Source organism: Sorex fumeus, unplaced genomic scaffold, assembly GCF_029834395.1.
Source record: "Sorex fumeus unplaced genomic scaffold, SorFum_2.1 ptg000072l, whole genome shotgun sequence".
Taxonomy (NCBI): Eukaryota; Metazoa; Chordata; class Mammalia; order Eulipotyphla; family Soricidae; genus Sorex; species Sorex fumeus.
Window position 1 is genome coordinate 53,696,718 of NW_026606129.1, and position 21,806 is coordinate 53,718,523.

General features: G+C 48.7%; 1 protein-coding gene across 17 annotated transcripts in view; it reads left to right on the forward strand.

Annotated features, from left to right (window-relative positions):
- The first annotated feature begins 236 nt into the window (after positions 1–236).
- The window catches only part of CACNA1D (calcium voltage-gated channel subunit alpha1 D), a 339,546-nt gene continuing 317,976 nt past the window's right edge, over positions 237–21,806 (forward strand). For 6 of the 17 annotated variants that reach the window (XM_056129067.1, XM_056129065.1, XM_056129071.1 and 3 more), the window contains exons 1-3: positions 254–742; positions 2,613–2,922; positions 6,927–7,032. In XM_056129067.1, coding sequence (XP_055985042.1) covers positions 676–742; positions 2,613–2,922; positions 6,927–7,032 — 483 coding nt within the window. In that variant the 5' untranslated portion in view covers positions 254–675. Of the gene's footprint in view, positions 743–2,612; positions 2,923–6,926; positions 7,033–21,806 lie in introns of all 17 variants that reach the window. The other 11 variants (XM_056129073.1, XM_056129084.1, XM_056129075.1 and 8 more) reach the window with 7 other exon arrangements.

The window sequence follows — 21,806 nt, forward strand, 5'->3', positions numbered from 1 at the left end:
ACCCCGAGCGCGCGGGCCGGCGGGGGCGGGCCGGCGGCGGGCGCGCAGCGTCGCCGGGGCGAAGGCGGCGTGCGGCGCGGCGCGGCGGGCGCGGAGCGAGCGAGGAGCGAGGGAGCGAGCGCCTCCGTCCCCGGATGTGAGCTCCGCTGCCCGCGGTCCCGAGCCAGCGGCGGCGCGGGCGGCGGCGGGCAGCGGGCAGCGGGCAGCGGGCACCGCGGCGGGCGGGCGGCGGCGGGCGGGCATGGGGGGCGCGCGGAGCAGCCCCGGCGGCCGGGCCGGCATCCTCGCGGCGCCCCTCCGCTAGAGCAGGGACCAAGCCAATTCTCCTTTGCAGCAAAAAAAGAAAAAAAAAAAAAGAAAAGAAAAAAAAAAGAAGAATAATTACATGTATATATTACTAAGCTAATATATACATTGGACCTTATTTTTTTTAAAAAAAAGTTTATTTTGCTCCATTTTTGAAAAAGCGGGAGCGTGGGTGGCGAGCGGTTTTTATAAATTATTCTTATTTTCTGTAATCTGTCCCCGTCCCTCCCCACCCCCCTGCTAAAGCGAGACTAAGGGCAGGGACCGCAGCTCCTACCTACCGGTCACCCTCTTACCCGGTCCTCCCCCTCGCCCCTAACGTCCAGCACAGTGCCCTGCACACAGTAGGCGCTCAATAAATGTTCGTGGATGATGATGATGATGATGATGAAAAAAATGCAGCATCAACGGCAGCAGCAAGCGGACCACGCGAACGGTGAGCAGCCAGAGCCTGGGCACCCGCTGCCAAATCTAATCCTTGTCATGGTCCTCCTCTTCCCACCCCCTCTCCCTTCTCACCCCCTCCCGTCTCTGATGCGCTGGGTGGGTTGAGGGGGTTGGAGGAGATGCTTCCAGCTCCGTGTCATCGACATAGACAGGGGAGGTGCGTGACAGCCTCCCAGTTCTCCCCTCCAGGCCTTGAATGTCAGCTCATTCTGCATTTGTGGGGTGGGGGCGTCCGTGGAGTCTGTGGAGTACCGTGGAGGGGGTGAGGGGCGGCGAGCCGAGGTGATTCGGGTTCAGTGTCCTCGGGCTCAACTTTCCACCAACGCTCCCTGAGCTAGCAAATGGGGGGATGGCTGTTAGTCTTCCGCCTGAGCCCCCTTTCCAGCGTCTCGCTTGTGCCCCTCCTTCCCCACCCCTTGGCAAACTGGGAAGAAGGTCCTTGGTGGCACCGGAAAAAATCTAGGATTGCAGGTTTTCACCCTTGGCGCCCGTGGGTGAAGCGCACCCCACTCCCGCAGAGGGGGCCGGGCTTGTGACTCCACAGCCGGGGGTCGGGTGGAAAGCGTATTCCCGCTCCCAGCGCAGGCTGTGCACACGGCGGTAACCTAGCAATGCCCGGGAGTCGCTGCCGCCCTGGGGCTCCCCTCCCCAGCCGGGGCAGGGCACCACGTGCAGTTACCACTCCGCCCGCCCGAGCTGGGGAGAGGGAGGCTGGAGTCGCTCAGGCAGCCCTTGGCCTCCCTCCTTGGAGGTCGAAGATGCTCTGTACAATCCTGGTGGGCTTGTGTGGCCTTCCCCCGTGGCGTACTCCCTCAAGGGAAGGCTTGATGCTGCCTGCTGCCCGCCCGCTCTGGACCCTCTTTCCAGCTGCTGAGCAGCAGACCTATAATGTTCTCTGTGACTGCCTCTGGCTCGTGACTTAGGAACACTTGGTTTTGCAAATGCCCGTCCCTCTGCCTCTGCCACGTTTTCCCGTAAGGAGGTTGTGACCCAAGGCAGGCACGTGTCCTGCCCTGAGCCCCAGCGGAGGAGACTTCACTCATACAGCCTCCGTGCCTTTCAGCCCCTGTGCCTCTGACTGCCAGCCTCCCACGGAGATGCTTAGGCCTGAAGGGCCCCTGGTGACACCCGGCCTGTTTGTGTCCGAGCTGTGAGGGTGGCGGGCTGCCTGCCTTCTCTGTCTCACTGGATGCTGGCTTGGCTGCTGTGGCTGCAATTTAAAATGCAAAAAAGCCCGAAAGATGTTTTCTGTTTTCGGAAGCCTGTGGAGGAAATGAGTCCCAAGCATCATGAATTTTCATTCGCAGGAAGTGTCAGTGCATAATCTCGGTATTTGTGATGGGGCTTTTGCTATTGCCCTGGTGCCAGTGGTGGTGGTAGTGGTGGAGATCCTATTTTTCATCCTGGAGAATCGAAGCTTTTGTGATTGTGGAAGGCCATTAACACCCTGAAAATGACAAAGACTGTTGAAGTATCAGTGCCATCTTTGTGTGTGTGCACCTGTGTGTGCGCGCGCACGCATGCACTCATGCACACACTACAGGTCATTTTGGGGACAGAATATACCTGTAAATGCCTGAGACACCTGACTCTTCAGAGTCAGAAAAGATGTAGAATAAATGTGGGAATGATCAATTTGTCTACAGAAGTGCCCTATCAAGGCCCCTCATCAGGACTTGGATGGTGCCGTCCTAACCCCATTGGTTGGGGAGCAGTGAAGGGCCAACAAATAGGACAGGAGGGTGGGGAGCGGGGGCATGGGAACAATCTCCCCTGCCACTGACGTGAGACCACCTTTGCTGTTTCCTGACACAGCATGCTCATATTTTTTTCTTCTTGTTTTTTTTTCTCCTCCCCAGAGGCAAACTATGCAAGAGGTACCAGACCCCCTCTTTCTGGTGAAGGACCAACATCTCAGCCGAATAGCTCCAAGCAGACGGTCCTGTCTTGGCAAGCTGCGATCGATGCTGCTAGACAGGCCAAGGCTGCCCAAACTATGAGCACCTCCGGACCCCCACCTGTAGGATCTCTCTCCCAAAGAAAACGTCAGCAATACGCCAAGAGCAAAAAACAGGGTAACTCGTCTAACAGCCGACCTGCCCGCGCCCTTTTCTGTTTGTCACTCAATAACCCCATCCGAAGAGCCTGCATTAGTATAGTGGAATGGAAGTATCCTTTTTTTTTGAGGGGGGGGGGAAGACTTTCTCGTCTTCTCTTTGCCATCTGTTCTTTGAAAGGGTTTGCTTTCTGAAATGGCACTTAGAGAGCGGCAGCAGTCTGGGATGTGAGCAGTAGAAGCAGTTGTGTGCGAGGGGTTTCGCTGGATATAGATGCTGCCTGGCTCCCCAGGGCACAGAGCACTGGCTCTGTGGGTAAACTGATCCTGCTGTGTGTGTGTTCGTGCATGTAGTGATGGGGGAGGGATAGACAGCCTGGAAGTTCAAAGTGGGAGAGAAAGCACAATAGGAAACAAACCTATATGGTCAGGAGAAACTAGAGGGCTCCTTTGAAACCTGCCATCCTTCTAGCAGTGGTATTCACTGACGGTTGCAGATAAGACACAGTGATTCAAGGAAGGAAAAAGAAAACAACCCCAAACCAAGACTGTATGAGATTGTACTAGAAGTAAATATATTTTTGGCCTTTAAATGAATCTTATTTTTTTTTTTTTTGCTTGGGCTGGAGCGATAGCACAGTGGTAGGGAGTTTACCTTGTGTGCGACCGGCCTGGCCGAGCCAGGTTCGATTCCTCTGCCCCTCTCAGAGAGCCCGGCAAGCTACAGAGAATATCTCACCTGCATGGCAAAGCCTGGCAAGCTACCTGTGACGTATTCAATGTGCCAAACGGTAACAAGAAGTCTCACAATGGAGACGTTACTGGGCCCGCTCGAGCAAATTGATGAACAACGGGAGGACAGTGCTACAGTACTTTTTTTGCTTTTTGGGTCACACTCGGTGATGCACAGGGGTTACTCCTGGTTCTGCACTCAGGAATTGCTCCTGGTGGTGCTCGGAAGACCATATGGGACTCTGAGAATTGAACCTGGGTCAAGGCACACACCCTACCTGCTGTGCTATCGCTCCAGCCCCCTTTTAAAGGAATCTTATTCTGGTGCTTGAAATTTGCTTCTGAAGCTCAGTTGGATGGTGGGGCTGCTTGGCTTTCTCACTTGGGGGTGGGGAAGAGATTCGGATGGTTCAGCACTTGCTTTGCAGGTGGAGAGCCAGTTGCTCCTCAGTGCTATGACTTTCTGATATTTTTCACAAGGGCTGCCCAGGGTGAAGTTCATGTGGGCCTCTTCCTCCCGGGCCCTCGTGGATTAGAAAACAGCTCTGTCTGTCCATGAAGGAATTTGCAGTTGTTGCCTTTACAAAAAATTCTGCCTATGTGCTTGGACTGGAGTTCCATATCTGGTGTCTCCTTTGTATTTTTAAAACTGAACTCCACATGCCCCAGGATGTTTGTTATGTCCCAGATCTTGGAGAACAGGGGCGTTCTGCCTGCTCCCCTGATGGCCTGGAGCGGGAAGCCAGGCTCTGTCAGGCCACTGTCAGAGCAGGCTGGCTGAGGCCTTCTTTCAGAGCCAACAGCTTTCTAATTAGGCAGATGATTCACTGGTCTGGGTAAAATAGAAGCACTTCCTTTTCCCAGAAGTATTTCTGGGGCTGCTGGGGACCTTAAAAACAGTTCCTCCCCCTGGAAAAAGGGTGAAGGTGGGGTTTCCCCAAAGGATGGAGGGGCCATTCTGAGATGGCTGCAAAGTGGGACTAAAACCGTGGGATAATTGGAGTACCCCCACTGATATGCCCCCTGTCTGAGGGAGCTCAGAGATGCACATGAAGATGAGGTGGCCTGTTGGGGAAGGTGGCACGGGCAGGGTCTGAGAGGGGTGTGGGTGGGCTTTTTCCTCTAGTGGGATCCCGGGTAGCTCTCTCTGAGCTGTCTTTGCTCTCGTAGCTCCTATTTTATTTATTTATTTATTTTTGATTGATTTGAAGACAGGAGGGTGCCAGGTGAAGTGAGGTTATCCCTGGATTCAGCCAGAGAGGTGCCCGCCTCCTTGTGTTGTCTTCGTATGATACTGAGTAAGCAGAGCCTGTTCTGCAGGGTCATTGGTTCCACGCAGAGGAGGTGGGAGGCCTGATCTGCTTGTCTTTGTGCAAAGTGATTTGCAGGGAGCAGTTGGTGGGTATGGAGGGAATTCCTGCCTCATGCACAGACTCCCCTTCCTGGTCTGCCACACATACGTGTACAGGCTGGGGAGTGCGGCTGTCAGTGCAGGAGAAGTTTTCTGCCTACCCTGGGATAGTCTGTGATTTCAAATGACAGTGTGTTTGTTTTTCGGGGAATTGGTGACACCAGTTCCCCACCAAACCAGCTGCCTCGGGCCCAGTGGTACCAAGAGAGGGAGAACTTAGTTTGTTTTTTCAGATGGGCATCTAGAGGGGCTTCTTGGGAGTCGGGGGATTGTTTGCCTGCTCAGAAGGGAATTTTTAGCATCAGATCCATCTCCTTTTCTTTGCCTGGTTCTGCCTCAAAAAGCCTTGTGGTGGTAGAGATAGAAACTGGACCACCATAAAGAAAAAGAAAGGGCAGTTTTGTTTGGGATTCCAGAATAGTTGTTAGTATATCTCCGGCTTGCTGGCTTATCACTTACATAGTACGAAATTCAAAAGGGAAAATGATAGTGCATGCGGGTTTGAGAGTCTGTTAGATTCCGTGAGAGGCAGGTTGAGAAGTTGACTTTCCAAATTTTTGCACTAACTGCTAAAAGGAGAGAGTAAAAGAGAGATTCTGAAGTCTTCAGGTGAACTGCCTTAGAGTTGGATCCTTAATTAAATTTAAAAATTATTCTTGAGGATTAAAAGAATAAATAGAAATGAAAGCTAACACGCTTTAAAAATAAACTGAAAAATTAGTAAGGGAAGAAAGCTGTTAATAGTCTTATTTTGGTGAGCATTGAAGCATGTCTAGGGACTGAATTTTGCTCAAAGGCAGGGTATCTCTGAAGTGGTAAGGGGTCATTGTTATCTCAACTTTATGGGATTTCCCTGAAGGATGTCAGGATAAATGGAGAAGAGTTCATTCCTATCCTCAGATCTTGAGTACTTGGAGATAGGTAGTTAAACAAGTGGCCTTGCCTTTTGTTGGAAGGTACATGGAAAAACTCTGGTGGAACACCAAGCCTGGGAATTGCAGATTAGCTTGGTGCTCATGCCACCTTGCATTGGAAAAACTGAAAACCCCAAAGAAGAAAAACAGTTATTTTGGCAGATGTCAAATTTTGTATTGCCAGTTTTGACAATGTCGCTTAATAACACCAGAATGTTTAATCAAGTATCTGTTGAAGGCTGATCTTAAAGCGATTCTTCCACACAGACCTCTGAGACTTTGAATTGTTAAAATCGTGCCTTCCGAGTGTCTGGTGTTGATTTCTTATGGCTTTCTCAACTTAATTTGTTTATAAATTGAACACAGTAACAGCATGTTATATACTGAGTGCCAGTCTAGCCCTAATCTGAAACAGTGATAACCGTTGATGACTCTTGGAGTGAAGCAGAGAAGGAGCTGAACTCTGATTCGCTTATTATTCCAGCTTCTGAGGTGTAGGAACATGTTGTGAGCCCATCACAGGGAAAACAGAGAAGGTCCTGGGGACCTGACCTACCCTTGTCTAAACAGGAGATACAGACTGGTTCAATGGCCACTGAGAGAATGGATCTAACACATGGAGGCCAGGATTTGTGGAAGTGATTTGTCTCATGATGATTTCTCATTGTGTCTGCAGTAGCCAGGAATTTAGCTTTCCAAGGCCCAAGTCTCTTTGAAAACTCCAAGACGCAGAAGCCTGCTTTATGCACTGCCTTAACTGTATATACTTTTAGGTTTCAGTATAAAACGTACAGTAGAAGAATGAGTGTAACATGATCTTTGCAAAAGAAGGAAGGACATGGAGAGGTCATTTGATGGGAAGATCCACAGTTCCTTCTGCTGGAAACCATATCATTTGAAACAGTATGAAAAGGATCCGTGTATTTCATTTTAATTTTAAAACCAGTTAAAAGTGGTATGATTGGGGGTGCAATGAGAGAGAGAGAGAGAGAGAGAGAGAGAGAGAGAGAGAGAGAGGTTTATATTTTCATCACATATATGCCTTAACAAAAACTTCCAGACCCTTTGACATATTTATATTATTGGCTATTTTTGCCAATTGTGTGGCCTTAGCTATTTACATCCCATTCCCTGAAGATGATTCTAATTCAACAAATCATAACTTGGTAAGTGGCCTTCTCGTTCCTCTTTGTCCTGGTGTGGGTTCCTGAAGTGTGGTTATTGTTTGCTTCTCTCCTTGAATCTGCAGCTATGTTTTGGATGGGAGGGGTTTATAGCCCTGCCTATGATTCCTGGAGTTTCACAACAGCAATTTTTAAAACCTGTATTTTCAAATTTATGCTTAATGAATGTGTTTAAAGTCATCAATCTCTTATAAATAGATGTGAAGCTCTTGATGGAAGAGATTTGTAGCAGATTTAAAAATAACTTGGTTTCCACATAGACTTTGTTGTCTATTATTCTTTTCTTGATAATTAGTGCTGGTTTATTTGTTTTTTTTTTTTTAATTCAGTATTATTTGGAATGGTGGGTACTTTGGTCAGCTTTTCTGGTAAGTAGATGATAATCCTAGATCTTTGGCACATAAACTACTACTTTCTTAGAGAAGACAATAGAATAAAACTAACGCATCCATATAGAGAATAGGTGGCAGAAGAATATAGGATAGTGTTTAAGTTTACTTCTCCTCGTTCTATGAAATGTCCCAAGGTAAAATGATTCTTTGGTTAAATAAATTGGGATGCTTCCACATACTTTATTATCCTCTTAAAGATTTATTGTCCGAATTAGCTTAGTTAAAGCTCTGGGAAGGTCTGTAGTTAAAAAGTCAGTTTCATTTTGTTTAACTCAGCTAGTCCCTAAAAGTAATTGGTCATGGATTCTTTAAACATTTTTTTGGCAGGACATATCACGGAACCAGGGTTTCATGGAACTTCCTTTGGGAAAGGTTGACATAGTTTTTATTTTTTATTTTATTTTTTTTAAAAGCACTTAGGAGAATAAGGAGTGGAATTCTAAGTTTGTCTCACTAGGCTATCAGAAGGCTGTATTTTAGGGGTTTTCCCATGTTCTTTCTGTGTTGCACTCACTAACCTGAGTAAGGGGAGTAGATCAGAAAATCAGTAGATCAGAAAATCAGGAGGATTGTTTTTACCTTTGACATTTTGTATTCTTTCTTGATGAGTCAGAAGTGATTTAAGGTTTTTTCTGGTGCTGTAGTGTCCCACTTGCTAAGAGCCTTTCTTGATCACTGGAGACCATGCAGGATGGTGGGGGAAGGAGTACCCAGTGCTGGAGGACAGAAAATAATTGTTTTACTGTTGTGTAGCTAGTTCCGTTTGCTTTTGGCTCCTTGTGTTGAAGCTGTACTTTTATTGGACTGGCTGTTCTTGAGTGAATTTCATACAGGTAAAAACTTCTTGTGAGGTAGGTGGATCGGTGGGAACTTGAAGTTCGAGACGTATTGCAATCTTGCTTGTGTGATTTTGTCCTTGGATTCTGAGTTCAGGATTTCCTATCACATTTCAAATGCGTCATGTTCCAAATGTTGAGTGTTATCTGTTCAGTGTTGGGCTGTGGTATGCTACGGTGTAGAGAATTTAAAAAACGTATGGACAATGCTACTGAAACTACAATGATAATGGGAGTGGTGTGCACATATAAATGCTGTTGGTATTTATTTATCGTCTATTAGGGATAATTTTCATAAGTTTGGATATGTTAAATGGCTTCTGATTTAGTTGTACGCATGTGACATTCTGTGATCGTTTTTCAAGCAGCCAGAAGCATGAGAAGCCCCCATCCGTGGGGATGGAGTGTTGAGGCCCAGGCCACAGATGGTGTTCGCCTCGTTACCAAATTTAACAATGTGGATGGTGACCCAGTTTGTTGCTTTTGGAGCTCAAGAGAAAATGATTAAACAAAGTTAGAAAATAAATACCTTTCAGAAAGGCTTATTAATTCAGATCAATGGAATAATTAATGTAACTGAATGTGTATGCTAATTAATAGTCTAAATTTTTCTTAGTTAACGTGAGGGGGAAAAAAAGTAGACGAAATGGAAAAAGAATCTTTCGGTCCCCAGGAAGCCCCCTCCCCCTCAAGTCCCCCCTAATGATCTTTTTTGTTGCTTCTTAAACTTCAGCCTTTATTATATTATTTATTTATTTATTTTTGTAGTGGGGGTGGAAGGCCTTGTGTTACTTTCTGAAGACCAACATCTATCCCTTGATTTCTTAGTATTTGGAAGTTCACGGCATTCGGGGTTCAGTAGTCCGCTTTGTGTTCACTTGCACAGGGGCGTCGTGCCAGATGACTTTATTCTCTGCTGGACTTTTTCAGCACTGCCTTGTGGGAAGGGAAGAATTGTGGAATCCCCCCCGTCTCTGAGCAGTGTCCCATGTCATGTCCCATGTCATGTCATCCTTGTCAGGGAGCTGGGCTTTAAAAGAAAAAAAAATTTTTTTTAAATACAATTGGTCCAATTTGTACTAAAGTGATTGCTCTATTTTTGGGATCGGTTTAGGAGCAGCTGAATGAAGCTTATTTTTTATCTGTAGTAAATACCATTCAGTTCATGTGAGTGGTGTGAGGAGGAAGGGCAGAGGCCTTTCTGGGCCATGGTGAGCTCTCCTGCTGGCTCTTCTGGACGCAGGTCTGAGCACCGCCGAGAGTCGGACCTGGGACCGGCTTTGTGGAAAAGGTTTCTGCTGGTTTCTGGGGATGGACTTGGAAGCAAGCCCTTTGGGTGGGGAGGGAACCTTGCTGTCAAAGGCACGTTCTGTCTGGGTTGTATGCAGTGAAGCCATCTCTGGGGAGCTGATGACTACCTTGAGGGCAGCAAGTTTTCCCAGGCTTAGATTTGAAAAAAAGGAAAATAAACATACAGTCTCAAGTTTCTAAGCAGCTTCCATTTGTGTGCTTGCGGGGACTGGTGGAGGCTGAAGCCATGGAGACGGCTGCTCGGCAGCCCTCATAGTTCTGTCAGTAGCAGCCTCTCCTCAGTCCCGTTAAAAGCACGTATCATTTGGGGCTGGGGTGATAGTACAGCGGCTACGGCCCTTGCACGTGTGACCTACTCAGGTTTGATTCCCAGCACTCCCTGAGCCCTGTCAGGAGAGATTCTGGAGTGTCGAGCCAATAGTAACCCCTGAGCATCACCGCGTGTGGTCTCCCAAATAAAGACCAACTAACAAACACAAAACGCTTGTATCCTTTCTGAAAGGTGCTTCATCCTTAGCACAGGCACCTCTGTGGGGAGTGTCTGGGTAGGGAAGAGTACCGTATGATGCTTGGGGAAATGCCTCACCTCGTGCCCTAAACCTCATTGTCGGGGCTGGAGTGATAGCATAGCAGGTAGGGCATTTGTCTTGCATGTGGTCGACCCTGGGTTTGATTCCCAGCATCCCATATGGTCCCCTGAGCACTGCCAGGACTAGTTCCTGAGCACAGAGCCAGGAGTAACCCCTGACCATCGCCGGGTGTGACCCAAAAACCAAAAAAACAAAACAAAACAAACAAACATTAAAAAAACCCTGTGTCTCCTTAGAAACTGATAGGGAGGTACATTGCTCAGCCACCCTGGAACCTATTCACAGGACTACCCACAGTGTCCGATGCTCTACAGGACTGAGTTACCTCGGATGTCAGCTTTGCTGAACAGGGATTCTCCTCTGCCAGTTCAGACCTTCCTGGTACCCTGCCTATATGCCTAAAACTCAATTAGCAATAATTTTGTAAATCACAGTTCTTTCATTTGAAAAAGAAACACAGGAAGAACTCCACCCCCAGAATAAGAAGTCTCCCCTGCAGAATAAGAAGTGGTTAAGAGTAAGACCTGTGATCCAGACCTCCTAAGTCTCTTGATATCTCTTGATCCTGGCAAAGTGACTACCCCCAGGGCCATGATGTCTGCTTGTCAAATGAAAATTTTACTTAAGTTGAAAATTTCAGTGTTATTGGTCTGGGGGGTTAGCTCAGGGGTCCAATGCCTATGCAGGGATCCAGTGCGTATGCAGGATGTGCAAGTCCTGGCACCATGTTGGTCTCCAACCACCCCTGGAGGTGCCCCTGAGGGCCATGAGCAGCACTGCATTGAACCATCTGGCCTGGTTGGTTGAATATCACTGGAAGTGGCCCTTGAACTCCCTGAGTATTGCTTGGGAGGACCCCCCCCCCCCAAAAAAAAAACCAAACAGATGAACAGCCCACAAAAATAAAAATCACCAATTTAAGTTTTGCTTAGTCCTTGACCTCTTTCCTTTGCCTTTTCTCATTTGCTTGAACCTGTTTGTGTTGTTACCCTATTAACACTTTGCTGCTATAGGAGCCCTCACATTGTCCCTTTCTGCCCATCGACTCCACAGGAAGAGAGCTTAGGCTGGGCAAGAGGTCCCAAGACTTCATTGGCTATGCACTTCACTCTGAGGAAATCCAGCCCCATGGTCAGCCTCTGCTTGGCCTGGCCTGGCCTGGCTCTTACTGACTTACCTCTGTTCCTCTCCTTCACAACAACCTACCTACCCATAGTACTGGTGGGAGTCCTGAAACCTGCCCCCTCTGCTGTCATCCTCCTTGGCTTCCACCCCTGCTTCTCCTGAAAGGCCTTCCTTCACACCCCACTGTCCTGTCAGTTGTTCGGGAATCATGTTAAATGATGTGTCTTTCAGAGACCTTTTCTGACCTGGATTCTCAGCAACACCCAAACTACTCTTGTAGTGCTTTGTATAGGAAATATCCTACATTTTAGTTGTATGTGCAAATATAGGTAAAAGGTAAAGGCCCTCCCGTTGATCGTCGATTTGCTCGAGCGGGCCCAGTAACGTCTCCATTGGAGACTTTGTTGTTACTGTGTCTGGCATATCGAATACTCTCGGTAGCTTGCCGGGCTCTCCGAGAGGGGCGGAGGAATCGAACTCGGGTCGGCCATGTTGGCCGCGTGTAAGGCGAACGCCCTACCCGCTGTGCTATCGTGCAAATATAGGTACATTTATATATATATATATATACCCTTACTTAGCATCTTCAGAATACAGGTCAGAGCGAATTCCTTCCAAATTCCCAGTTGGTACCTGGCCTGGTGTTCCAGAGGTGGAATTCAGTGTATCTGTGTTGCTGGTGATTTCTCAGGGAACCGCTTTCCCAGGGAAATGCTAATCCTTTCTTTCCTCTGAGCCACATTCATGATGTTCTTAGTGGTCAAGTTTCTTTGTGGTCTTGTTGGAAGCGTGTGTGTGTGTGTGTGTGTGTGTGTGTGTGTGTGGTGGTTAGGGGGTGGGTGGGTGGGTGGGTGGGTGTTTGTCTGTTTCTTCCTGAAAAGCTAGGTTCAGTGACCCTTCTTTTCCTGCAACTCGTGACATGGGCCTGGGAGCTGGTTCTCAGCTAAGTGGGACCTTTGCATTGTGTGCTCTGACTCCGGGGCCCAGTAGCTGAGTGGACAGTGCCCCTTAGGAAGTAGTGCTGGCTGTGGACTTGCCACTAGAATCAGATGCCTCCCAGTGGCCCACAACTTTGTGAGATGGCTGAGATTACAGTTGTTAGCTTTCCCCAGGCTTGAGCAGCAAGTTTTTTGGATCTATGCAGGAGCGATAGCACAGTGGGTAGGGCGTTCGCCTTACAAGCGGCCAACATGGCCGACCCGAGTTCGATTCCTCCGCCCCTCTCGGAGAGCCTGGCAAGCTACCGAGAGTATTCGATATGCCAGACACAGTAACAACAAAGTCTCCAATGGAGACGTTACTGGGCCCGCTCGAGCAAATCGACGATCAACGGGAGGGCCTTTACCTTTACCTTTTACCAGCTTGGGCACAGATTGAGTGAGAGTATTGTGATTCCTGTGACCTGGTTTACTGGCTGAGTCTTAGTCTATGTGGTGGATGTTGCTTCTGTACCTCATCAACACTTTCATTTGCTCCAGGGCAACATTTTCAGTCACCACTGAATGGGTAGGTGTAGAGAAGTGGGAAACCACTGGTCGACCACTGTGGTTCTAACTCCGGACTGTGGGCCGGGATGCAGGACAGGTGCCAGTCTGCAGGTGCAAAAGATGAAAGAGTGCTGCTGGTCCTCTTTTCACATGAATTGCACTTTCTCAGTTCTGCATGCTTAGATCCTGTCTGTCGTAGGACTGATCCCTCCCGTAGTGCCTCCCAAACTCAGCCTTCTCAGGACTGGAGAGATAGTACAGCGGGTAAGGCACTTGCCTTGTACGTGGCCGACCATACGGTCCTCTGAGCACTGCCAGGACTGACCCTTGAGTACAGAGCCATAAGCACGTTTGGGTGTGGCTCCCAAACAAACTTAAAACCCCTAAACTACAAAAACAACAACAACCAAAAGACCTTAGCCATCTCGGGGCCTCTCCACCTTCTACTCTATCTGCTGTCAGGACAGCAGGTCCTGGAATAATGTTTTGTTCAACATCATTTCTTTATAATGTTGGTGAGAGAAAAAAAAAAACCTGGTTATCAGTTAGAATAAAAGGTTGTTGTCTGAGGATGTTGTTCTAGGAACTGGTTTCATGGTACATTATTTCACTTATAGTTGCAGCTTCCCGGAATCTCTCCTTTGTGATTATGTTCCGTGCTCGTTTCCCTCTGTATCCCCATAAACATGGTGCTTGTCTTTGCGTCCATTAGGCTCCTTCTACCTCGTTTTATTCTGCTTCGGATTATGGCCTGGTGTGTGGTGATGGTTCTCCACATGGGCTTTGGGTGTGACAGTTTGGCCCTTTGCTGTTTGGCTGAGTGAGGGACTCTGGATGGAAACTGGCAGAGCTGTTCGCAGAGGTTGAGCTGGAGTTGGACTCATCTGGGTGCTCCCATGAACTTGCTCTTGTCCCTGCTGCACAGTAGGTACGTTGGGAAATACATGTGGGATGAGCAAATATGTAAAAGAACCGCCATTCTGGGCCTCCATGGTCTGTCCTATGGAGGGAGCAGTAGTTAATTTTCAACAATTGGCTAATGATTAATGTTTGCCTGAGAGGTTGACTGTCGTGGTCCAGTATTAATGAGAATTCCAGGAAACAGCTGTCAAGAGTTTGCAATTAATTTCAGGATTGTATCTTCCTTGGAAAATTTAACTCTTTACATTTGAATCAGGTGAGAAGATAAGGTAGACAAGTGCCTGATACCTTTAGTTGTTATCATTATTATTTTTAATTTTTTGGTTTTGGGACCATACCCCATGGTGTTCAAGGCTTAATTCCTGGTTCTGTGCTCAGCAATCACTCCAGGGTCTGCCATGTACAAAGAAGGTGTCTTGACCCATATCCTGTCTCTCTGATCCCCTGCATGATGTCTTAAGTCAGCAACCTGAAAGGTTCATGAGACCCTACTAGAAAGGGGCCTTAGAGAGGACACCAGGACTTACTGAAGACTGCCCTTGGGTCTCTGGTGGCAGGGAGGCCAGTTGGCAGCACTTGCTGCCTGCAAAGTGCATCCATCTCAGCCCCTGTGGGTTGAGGCATTATCTTTTTTTTTCCCTTTTGGGTCACACCCAGCGATGCACAAGGGTTACTCTTGGCTCATGAGCTCAGGAATTACTCCTGGTGGTGCTTGGGGGACCATATGGGATGCTGGGAATCGAACCCGGGTTAGCCGCGTGCAAGGCAAACAGCCTACCTTCTGAGCTATCTAGCGCTCTAGCCCCTGGTGTTCTCTTCTTAAGCTTAGCTCAAGTTCGAATTAAAAAAATAATAATTTTGAGGGCCATGAGATAGTATGGGGTTAAAGTGCTTACTCTGTATACTATCAACCCTGGGTTAATCCCTGGAATCCCACATGGTCCCATGAGCCTCATTAGAAGTGATCCCGACAGAGGCCCAGCTCTGGGCAACAAAGCTGAACGGCTCCAATTCCAACAGGTACAGCCCGCCCCCACGGGCCTGGGTTCCTCTCTGGGCACGCGCAGCTAGAAACAGCCCCGAGACAGCCGGTTTTCAACCCCTGAGCCGCGTGGGACGGACACAGAGGCCCAGCTCTGGGCAACAACGCTGAACGGCTCCAATTCCAACAGGTACAGCCCGCCCCCACGGGCCTGGGTTCCTCTCTGGGCACGCGCAGCTAGAAACAGCCCCGAGACAGCCGGTTTTCAACCCCTGAGCAGCGTGGGACGGGCACAGAGGCCCAGCTCTGGGCAACAAAGCTGAACGGCTCCAATTCCAACAGGTACAGCCCGCCCCCACGGGCCTGGGTTCCTCTCTGTGCACGCGCAGCTAGAAACAGCCCCGAGACAGCCGGTTTTCAACCCCTGAGCCGCGTGGGACGGACACAGAGGCCCAGCTCTGGGCAACAACGCTGAACGGCTCCAATTCCAACAGGTACAGCCCGCCCCCACGGGCCTGGGTTCCTCTCTGGGCACGCGCAGCTAGAAACAGCCCCGAGACAGCCGGTTTTCAACCCCTGAGCAGCGTGGGACGGGCACAGAGGCCCAGCTCTGGGCAACAAAGCTGAACGGCTCCAATTCCAACAGGTACAGCCCGCCCCCACGGGCCTGGGTTCCTCTCTGGGCACGCGCAGCTAGAAACAGCCCCGAGACAGCCGGTTTTCAACCCCTGAGCCGCGTGGGACGGACACAGAGGCCCAGCTCTGGGCAACAACGCTGAACGGCTCCAATTCCAACAGGTACAGCCCGCCCCCACGGGCCTGGGTTCCTCTCTGGGCACGCGCAGCTAGAAACAGCCCCGAGACAGCCGGTTTTCAACCCCTGAGCAGCGTGGGACGGGCACAGAGGCCCAGCTCTGGGCAACAAAGCTGAGCGGCTCCAATTCCAACAGGTACAGCCCGCCCCCACGGGCCTGGGTTCCTCTCTGGGCACGCGCAGCTAGAAACAGCCCCGAGACAGCCGGTTTTCAACCCCTGAGCCGCGTGGGACGGGCACAGAGGCCCAGCTCTGGGCAACAAAGCTGAACGGCTCCAATTCCAACAGGTACAGCCCGCCCCCACGGGCCTGGGTTCCTCTCTGGGCACGCGCAGCTAGAAACAGCCCCGAGACAGCCGGTTTTCAACCCCTGAGCCGCGTGGGACGGGCACAGAGGCCCAGCTCTGGGCAACAAAGCTGAGCGGCTCCAATTCCAACAGGTACAGCCCGCCACCACGGGCCTGGGTTCCTCTCTGGGCACGCGCAGCTAGAAACAGCCCCGAGACAGCCGGTTTTCAACCCCTGAGCCGCGTGGGACGGGCACAGAGGCCCAGCTCTGGGCAACAAAGCTGAACGGCTCCAATTCCAACAGGTACAGCCCGCCCCCACGGGCCTGGGTTCCTCTCTGGGCACGCGCAGCTAGAAACAGCCCCGAGACAGCCGGTTTTCAACCCCTGAGCCGCGTGGGACGGCCACAGAGGCCCAGCTCTGGGCAACAAAGCTGAACGGCTCCAATTCCAACAGGTTCAGCCCGCCCCCAAGGGCCTGGGTTCCTCTCTGGGCACGCGCAGCTAGAAACAGCCCCGAGACAGCCGGTTTTCAACCCCTGAGCCGCGTGGGACGGGCACAGAGGCCCAGCTCTGGGCAACAAAGCTGAACGGCTCCAATTCCAACAGGTACAGCCCGCCCCCACGGGCCTGGGTTCCTCTCTGGGCACGCGCAGCTAGAAACAGCCCCGAGACAGCCGGTTTTCAACCCCTGAGCCGCGTGGGACGGACACAGAGGCCCAGCTCTGGGCAACAACGCTGAACGGCTCCAATTCCAACAGGTACAGCCCGCCCCCACGGGCCTGGGTTCCTCTCTGGGCACGCGCAGCTAGAAACAGCCCCGAGACAGCCGGTTTTCAACCCCTGAGCAGCGTGGGACGGGCACAGAGGCCCAGCTCTGGGCAACAAAGCTGAACGGCTCCAATTCCAACAGGTTCAGCCCGCCCCCAAGGGCCTGGGTTCCTCTCTGGGCACGCGCAGCTATAAACAGCCCCGAGACAGCCGGTTTTCAACCCCTGAGCCGCGTGGGACGGGCACAGAGGCCCAGCTCTGGGCAACAAAGCTGAACGGCTCCAATTCCAACAGGTACAGCCTGCCCCCACGGGCCTGGGTTCCTCTCTGGGCACGCGCAGCTAGAAACAGCCCCGAGACAGCCGGTTTTCAACCCCTGAGCCGCGTGGGACGGGCACAGAGGCCCAGCTCTGGGCAACAAAGCTGAGCGGCTCCAATTCCAACAGGTACAGCCCGCCCCCACGGGCCTGGGTTCCTCTCTGGGCACGCGCAGCTAGAAACAGCCCCGAGACAGCCGGTTTTCAACCCCTGAGCAGCGTGGGACGGGCACAGAGGCCCAGCTCTGGGCAACAAAGCTGAACGGCTCCAATTCCAACAGGTACAGCCCGCCCCCACGGGCCTGGGTTCCTCTCTGGGCACGCGCAGCTAGAAACAGCCCCGAGACAGCCGGTTTTCAACCCCTGAGCCGCGTGGGACGGGCACAGAGGCCCAGCTCTGGGCAACAAAGCTGAGCGGCTCCAATTCCAACAGGTTCAGCCCGCCCCCAAGGGCCTGGGTTCCTCTCTGGGCACGCGCAGCTATAAACAGCCCCGAGACAGCCGGTTTTCAACCCCTGAGCCGCGTGGGACGGGCACAGAGGCCCAGCTCTGGGCAACAAAGCTGAACGGCTCCAATTCCAACAGGTACAGCCCGCCCCCACGGGCCTGGGTTCCTCTCTGGGCACGCGCAGCTAGAAACAGCCCCGAGACAGCCGGTTTTCAACCCCTGAGCAGCGTGGGACGGGCACAGAGGCCCAGCTCTGGGCAACAAAGCTGAACGGCTCCAATTCCAAACAGGAAACCTTCCCAGCTCCTCGCCCAGTGCCAGGGAGTCTTTCTGGAGCCGCGGCCGCTAACGCGGCCGCGAAATATTTTCCCACTACATATGCCATAGGAACCATAAGCTAACTTCTTAGATGGAAACTTCTCTATTTTAGCTCAGCCACTAGAAATACAGTTGCCAAAAACTCATAAGCCTATCTTAACTCACACTGCATATCAAGCAGAATTGTAACACTGAACGTGAAGGACTAAACCACACCTCTCACAATGGTAAAGCAACGCAAAAGCCCACCAAACATTCATATTGAAGAGTCTAGCCCAGATGACACCAAAAGTGCTGTAGTGTTAGACAACCTCTCTGACAAGGAATTCAGAAGGGAGCTACTTAGGATGCTTAGGGAATTAAAAGAAACAATGGAAAGCAATGCCAATAGAAGACAAGAGGATCTGAAGGCAGAAATGAGGAAAATGCAATCAGAAATGTCAGACCTGAAAAATCTCGTAGGCGAATTGAAAAGCTCAGTGGAAGGCCTCAGCAGCAGAGTAACAGCGGCTGAGAACAGAATCAGTGAGCTCGAAGATGAAGTTCAGAGACTCTCCCGAAAAGAGCAGAAAATGGAAAAGAGACTCACAATTCGGGAACAGATGGCAAGAGAAGATCGTGATGAAGCCAAGAGGGGTAACATAAGAATTATTGGAGTCCCAGAGGGACAGGAAGAAAACCTCGATGAAGAAGAAACTGTCAAAGACATCATTGCTACAACATTTCCAGAGCTGAAGAAAACTTGTGACCACATTCAGGAGGCCCGAAGGGTACCAGCTAGAAGAAATCCGAATAAAAATACCCCAAGACACATTCTGATCAAAATGACCAAAACCTTAGACAGAGACAAAATTCTGAAAGCAGCAAGATCGAAGAAAGAAATCTCTTACAAAGGAGCATCCTTAAAATTCACAGCTGATTTTTCTGATGAAACCCTCATGGCCCGAAAACAGTGGTGGGACATAGTAAAAAAACTCAATGAAATAAATGCCTCCCCCAAAATACTTTTCCCAGCAAGACTCTCATTCATAATAGAAGGAACAACACACAGTTTCACAGACAAACAACAGCTCAGGAACTTCATAGACTCAAAACCATGGTTACAAGAACAACTAAATGGGCTACTTTAAGGCAAGAAAGGCTCCTCAAATACACCCAATTTTAACATAACAATGGGACAAAATCCCATAACAATAATCTCTCTCAATGTCAATGGGCTAAACGCACCAATTAAAAGACATAGAGTGGCAGGATGGATTAGAAAATTGAACCCAACATTCTGCTGCCTGCAAGAAACGCATCTCAATAGTCAAAGCAAACACAGATTCAGAGTCAAAGGCTGGAAAACAATCCTACAGGCAAACAGCTCCCATAAAAAAGCTGGGGTAGCCATCCTTATATCAGACCACATTGATTTCAGAGTGAGGAAGGTCATAAGAGACAGTGAAGGCCATTACTTATTGATCAGAGGATCTGTACAACAGGAAGAACTTACAATAATAAATGTATATGCACCTAATGAGAGACCAGCAAAGTACTTAAAACAACTACTCATAGATTTGGAAAAAGACATCAATAGCAACACAATACTAGTGGGAGACTTCAACACTGCTTTGTCACCTCTTGATAGATCAACCAGACTCAAGCTTAGCAAGGACATACTTCATTTGAGGGAAACAATGGAAGAAAGGGACTTAGTAGATATATACAGGACACTTCATCCACAAAAAGCTGAATACACATTCTTCTCAAGCGTACATGGAACATTCTCCAAGATAGACCACATGCTGAGCCACAAAACATGCCTCCATAAAATTAAGAAGGTAGAGATTGTATCAACAATCTTCTCAGACCATAATGCGCTGAAATTAGAAGTAAATCACACACAAAAACAGAAAACTAAATCAAACACCTGGAAATTAAACAGTGCACTATTGAACAACGAGTGGATTAGACAGGAAATCAAAGAGGAAATCAAAAGATTCCTAGAAACGAATGAAAATGAGAACACGAGTTACCAAAACTTATGGGACACAGCAAAGGCTGTGTTAAGAGGAAAGTTTATAGCTCTACAAGCATTCCTCAGGAAGGAGGAGCGAGCACACATAAGTAACCTAACCTCACAGCTTAAGAGCTTGGAGAAGGACCAAAAAAAGGAGCACAACCCGAACAGGAGAAAGGAAATAATAAAACTCAGAGCAGAGATTAACGAGATGGAAACCCAAAAAACAATCCGAAAGATCAATGAAACCAAGAGCTGGTTCTTTGAGAAAATTAACAAGATCGATAAGCCTCTAGCAAAACTCACAAAGAAAGGGAGAGAGAAAACCCTAATAAACCGAATCAGAAATGAAAAGGGGGTCATTACAACAGAAACCACAGAAATTCAGAGGATCCTCAGGGAGTACTTTGAGAAGCTTTATGCCACGGAACATCAAAACCTCGAGGAAATGGATAAATTCCTAGACTCCTACAGACTCCCAAGGCTGAACCAAGAAGACCTGGAATACCTGAACAGACCTATCACCATCAAGGAAATTGAAATGGTAATAAAAAGTCTCCCCAAGCACAAAAGTCCTGGCCCGGATGGATTCACTAGTGAATTCTTCCAAATCTTTAAAGAGGACTTACTCCCAATACTCTTTAAGCTTTTCCACGAAATTGAAATATCAAAAACACTTCCAAACAGTTTCTACGAAGCAAATATCACACTGATACCAAAAGCAGACAGAGATACCACAAAGAAAGAGAATTACAGGCCGATATCCCTGATGAACACAGATGCAAAGATCCTCAACAAACTACTAGCAAATAGAATCCAACTACTCATCAAAAAGATCATACACCATGACCAAGTAGGATTCATCCCAGGTATGCAAGGATGGTTCAACATTCGGAAATCAATCAACATAATCCACCATATCAACAAAAGAAAAGATAAAAAGCATATGATCATATCAATAGATGCAGAGAAAGCATTTGATAAGATCCAGCACCCCTTTATGATGAAAACCCTAGCCAAAATGGGTATAGAGGGGACCTTCCTCAACATAATTAAAGCCATCTACCACAAGCCTACAGCAAGCATCATCCTCAATGGGGAAAAACTGAGAGCCTTCCCTCTAAGATCAGGGACGAGACAGGGATGCCCACTCTCTCCACTGCTGTTCAATATAGTACTGGAAGTACTTGCAATAGCGATTAGGCAGGAAAAAGATATTAAGGGCATTCAGGTAGGAAAGGAAGAAATCAAGCTCTCACTATTCGCAGATGATATGATACTCTACTTAGAGAACCCAATAACTTCCACCAAAAAACTCTTAGAAACAATAGACTCGTATAGTAAAGTTGCAGGTTATAAAATCAATACGCAAAAGTCCATGGCTTTCCTATACGCAAACAGTGAGAGAGAAGAAAGCAACATGAAAAAAACAATCCCATTCACAATTGTGCCCCAGAAAATCAAGTACCTAGGAATCAGCTTAACTAAGGAAGTAAAGGACCTGTACAAAGAAAACTACAAAACGCTACTTCAGGAAATAAAAGAGGACATGAGGAAATGGAAAGATATCCCCTGCTCATGGGTCGGGAGACTTAACATTGTCAAAATGGCAATACTACCGAAAGCATTGTATAAATTCAATGCAATCCCTATAAGGATACCCATGACATTCTTCAAAGAAATGGAGCAAACACTCTTGAAATTTATATGGAACAATAAGCCCCCACGAATAGCTAAAGCAATTCTTGGGAAAAAGAAAATGGGAGGAATCAACCTCCCGAACTTCAAACTGTACTACAAAGCAGTAATAATTAAAACAGCATGGTACTGGAACAAAGGCAGAACTGCAGACCAATGGAACAGGGTTGAATACACTGACATTTCTCCTCAATCATATGCTCATCTAATCTTTGATAAAGGTGCAAGTAATGTGAAGTGGAGTAAGGAAAGCCTCTTTAATAAATTGTGTTGGCATCACTGGACGGCTACATGCAAAAAAATAGGCTCAGAACTCTGCCTAACACCATGTACAAAAGTAAGATCAAAATGGATTAAAGACCTCAACATCAGACCAGAAACCATAAGGTACATTGAAGACAAAGTTGGCAAAACCCTCCATGACATTGAAGCTAATGGTATCTTCAAAGATGCCACG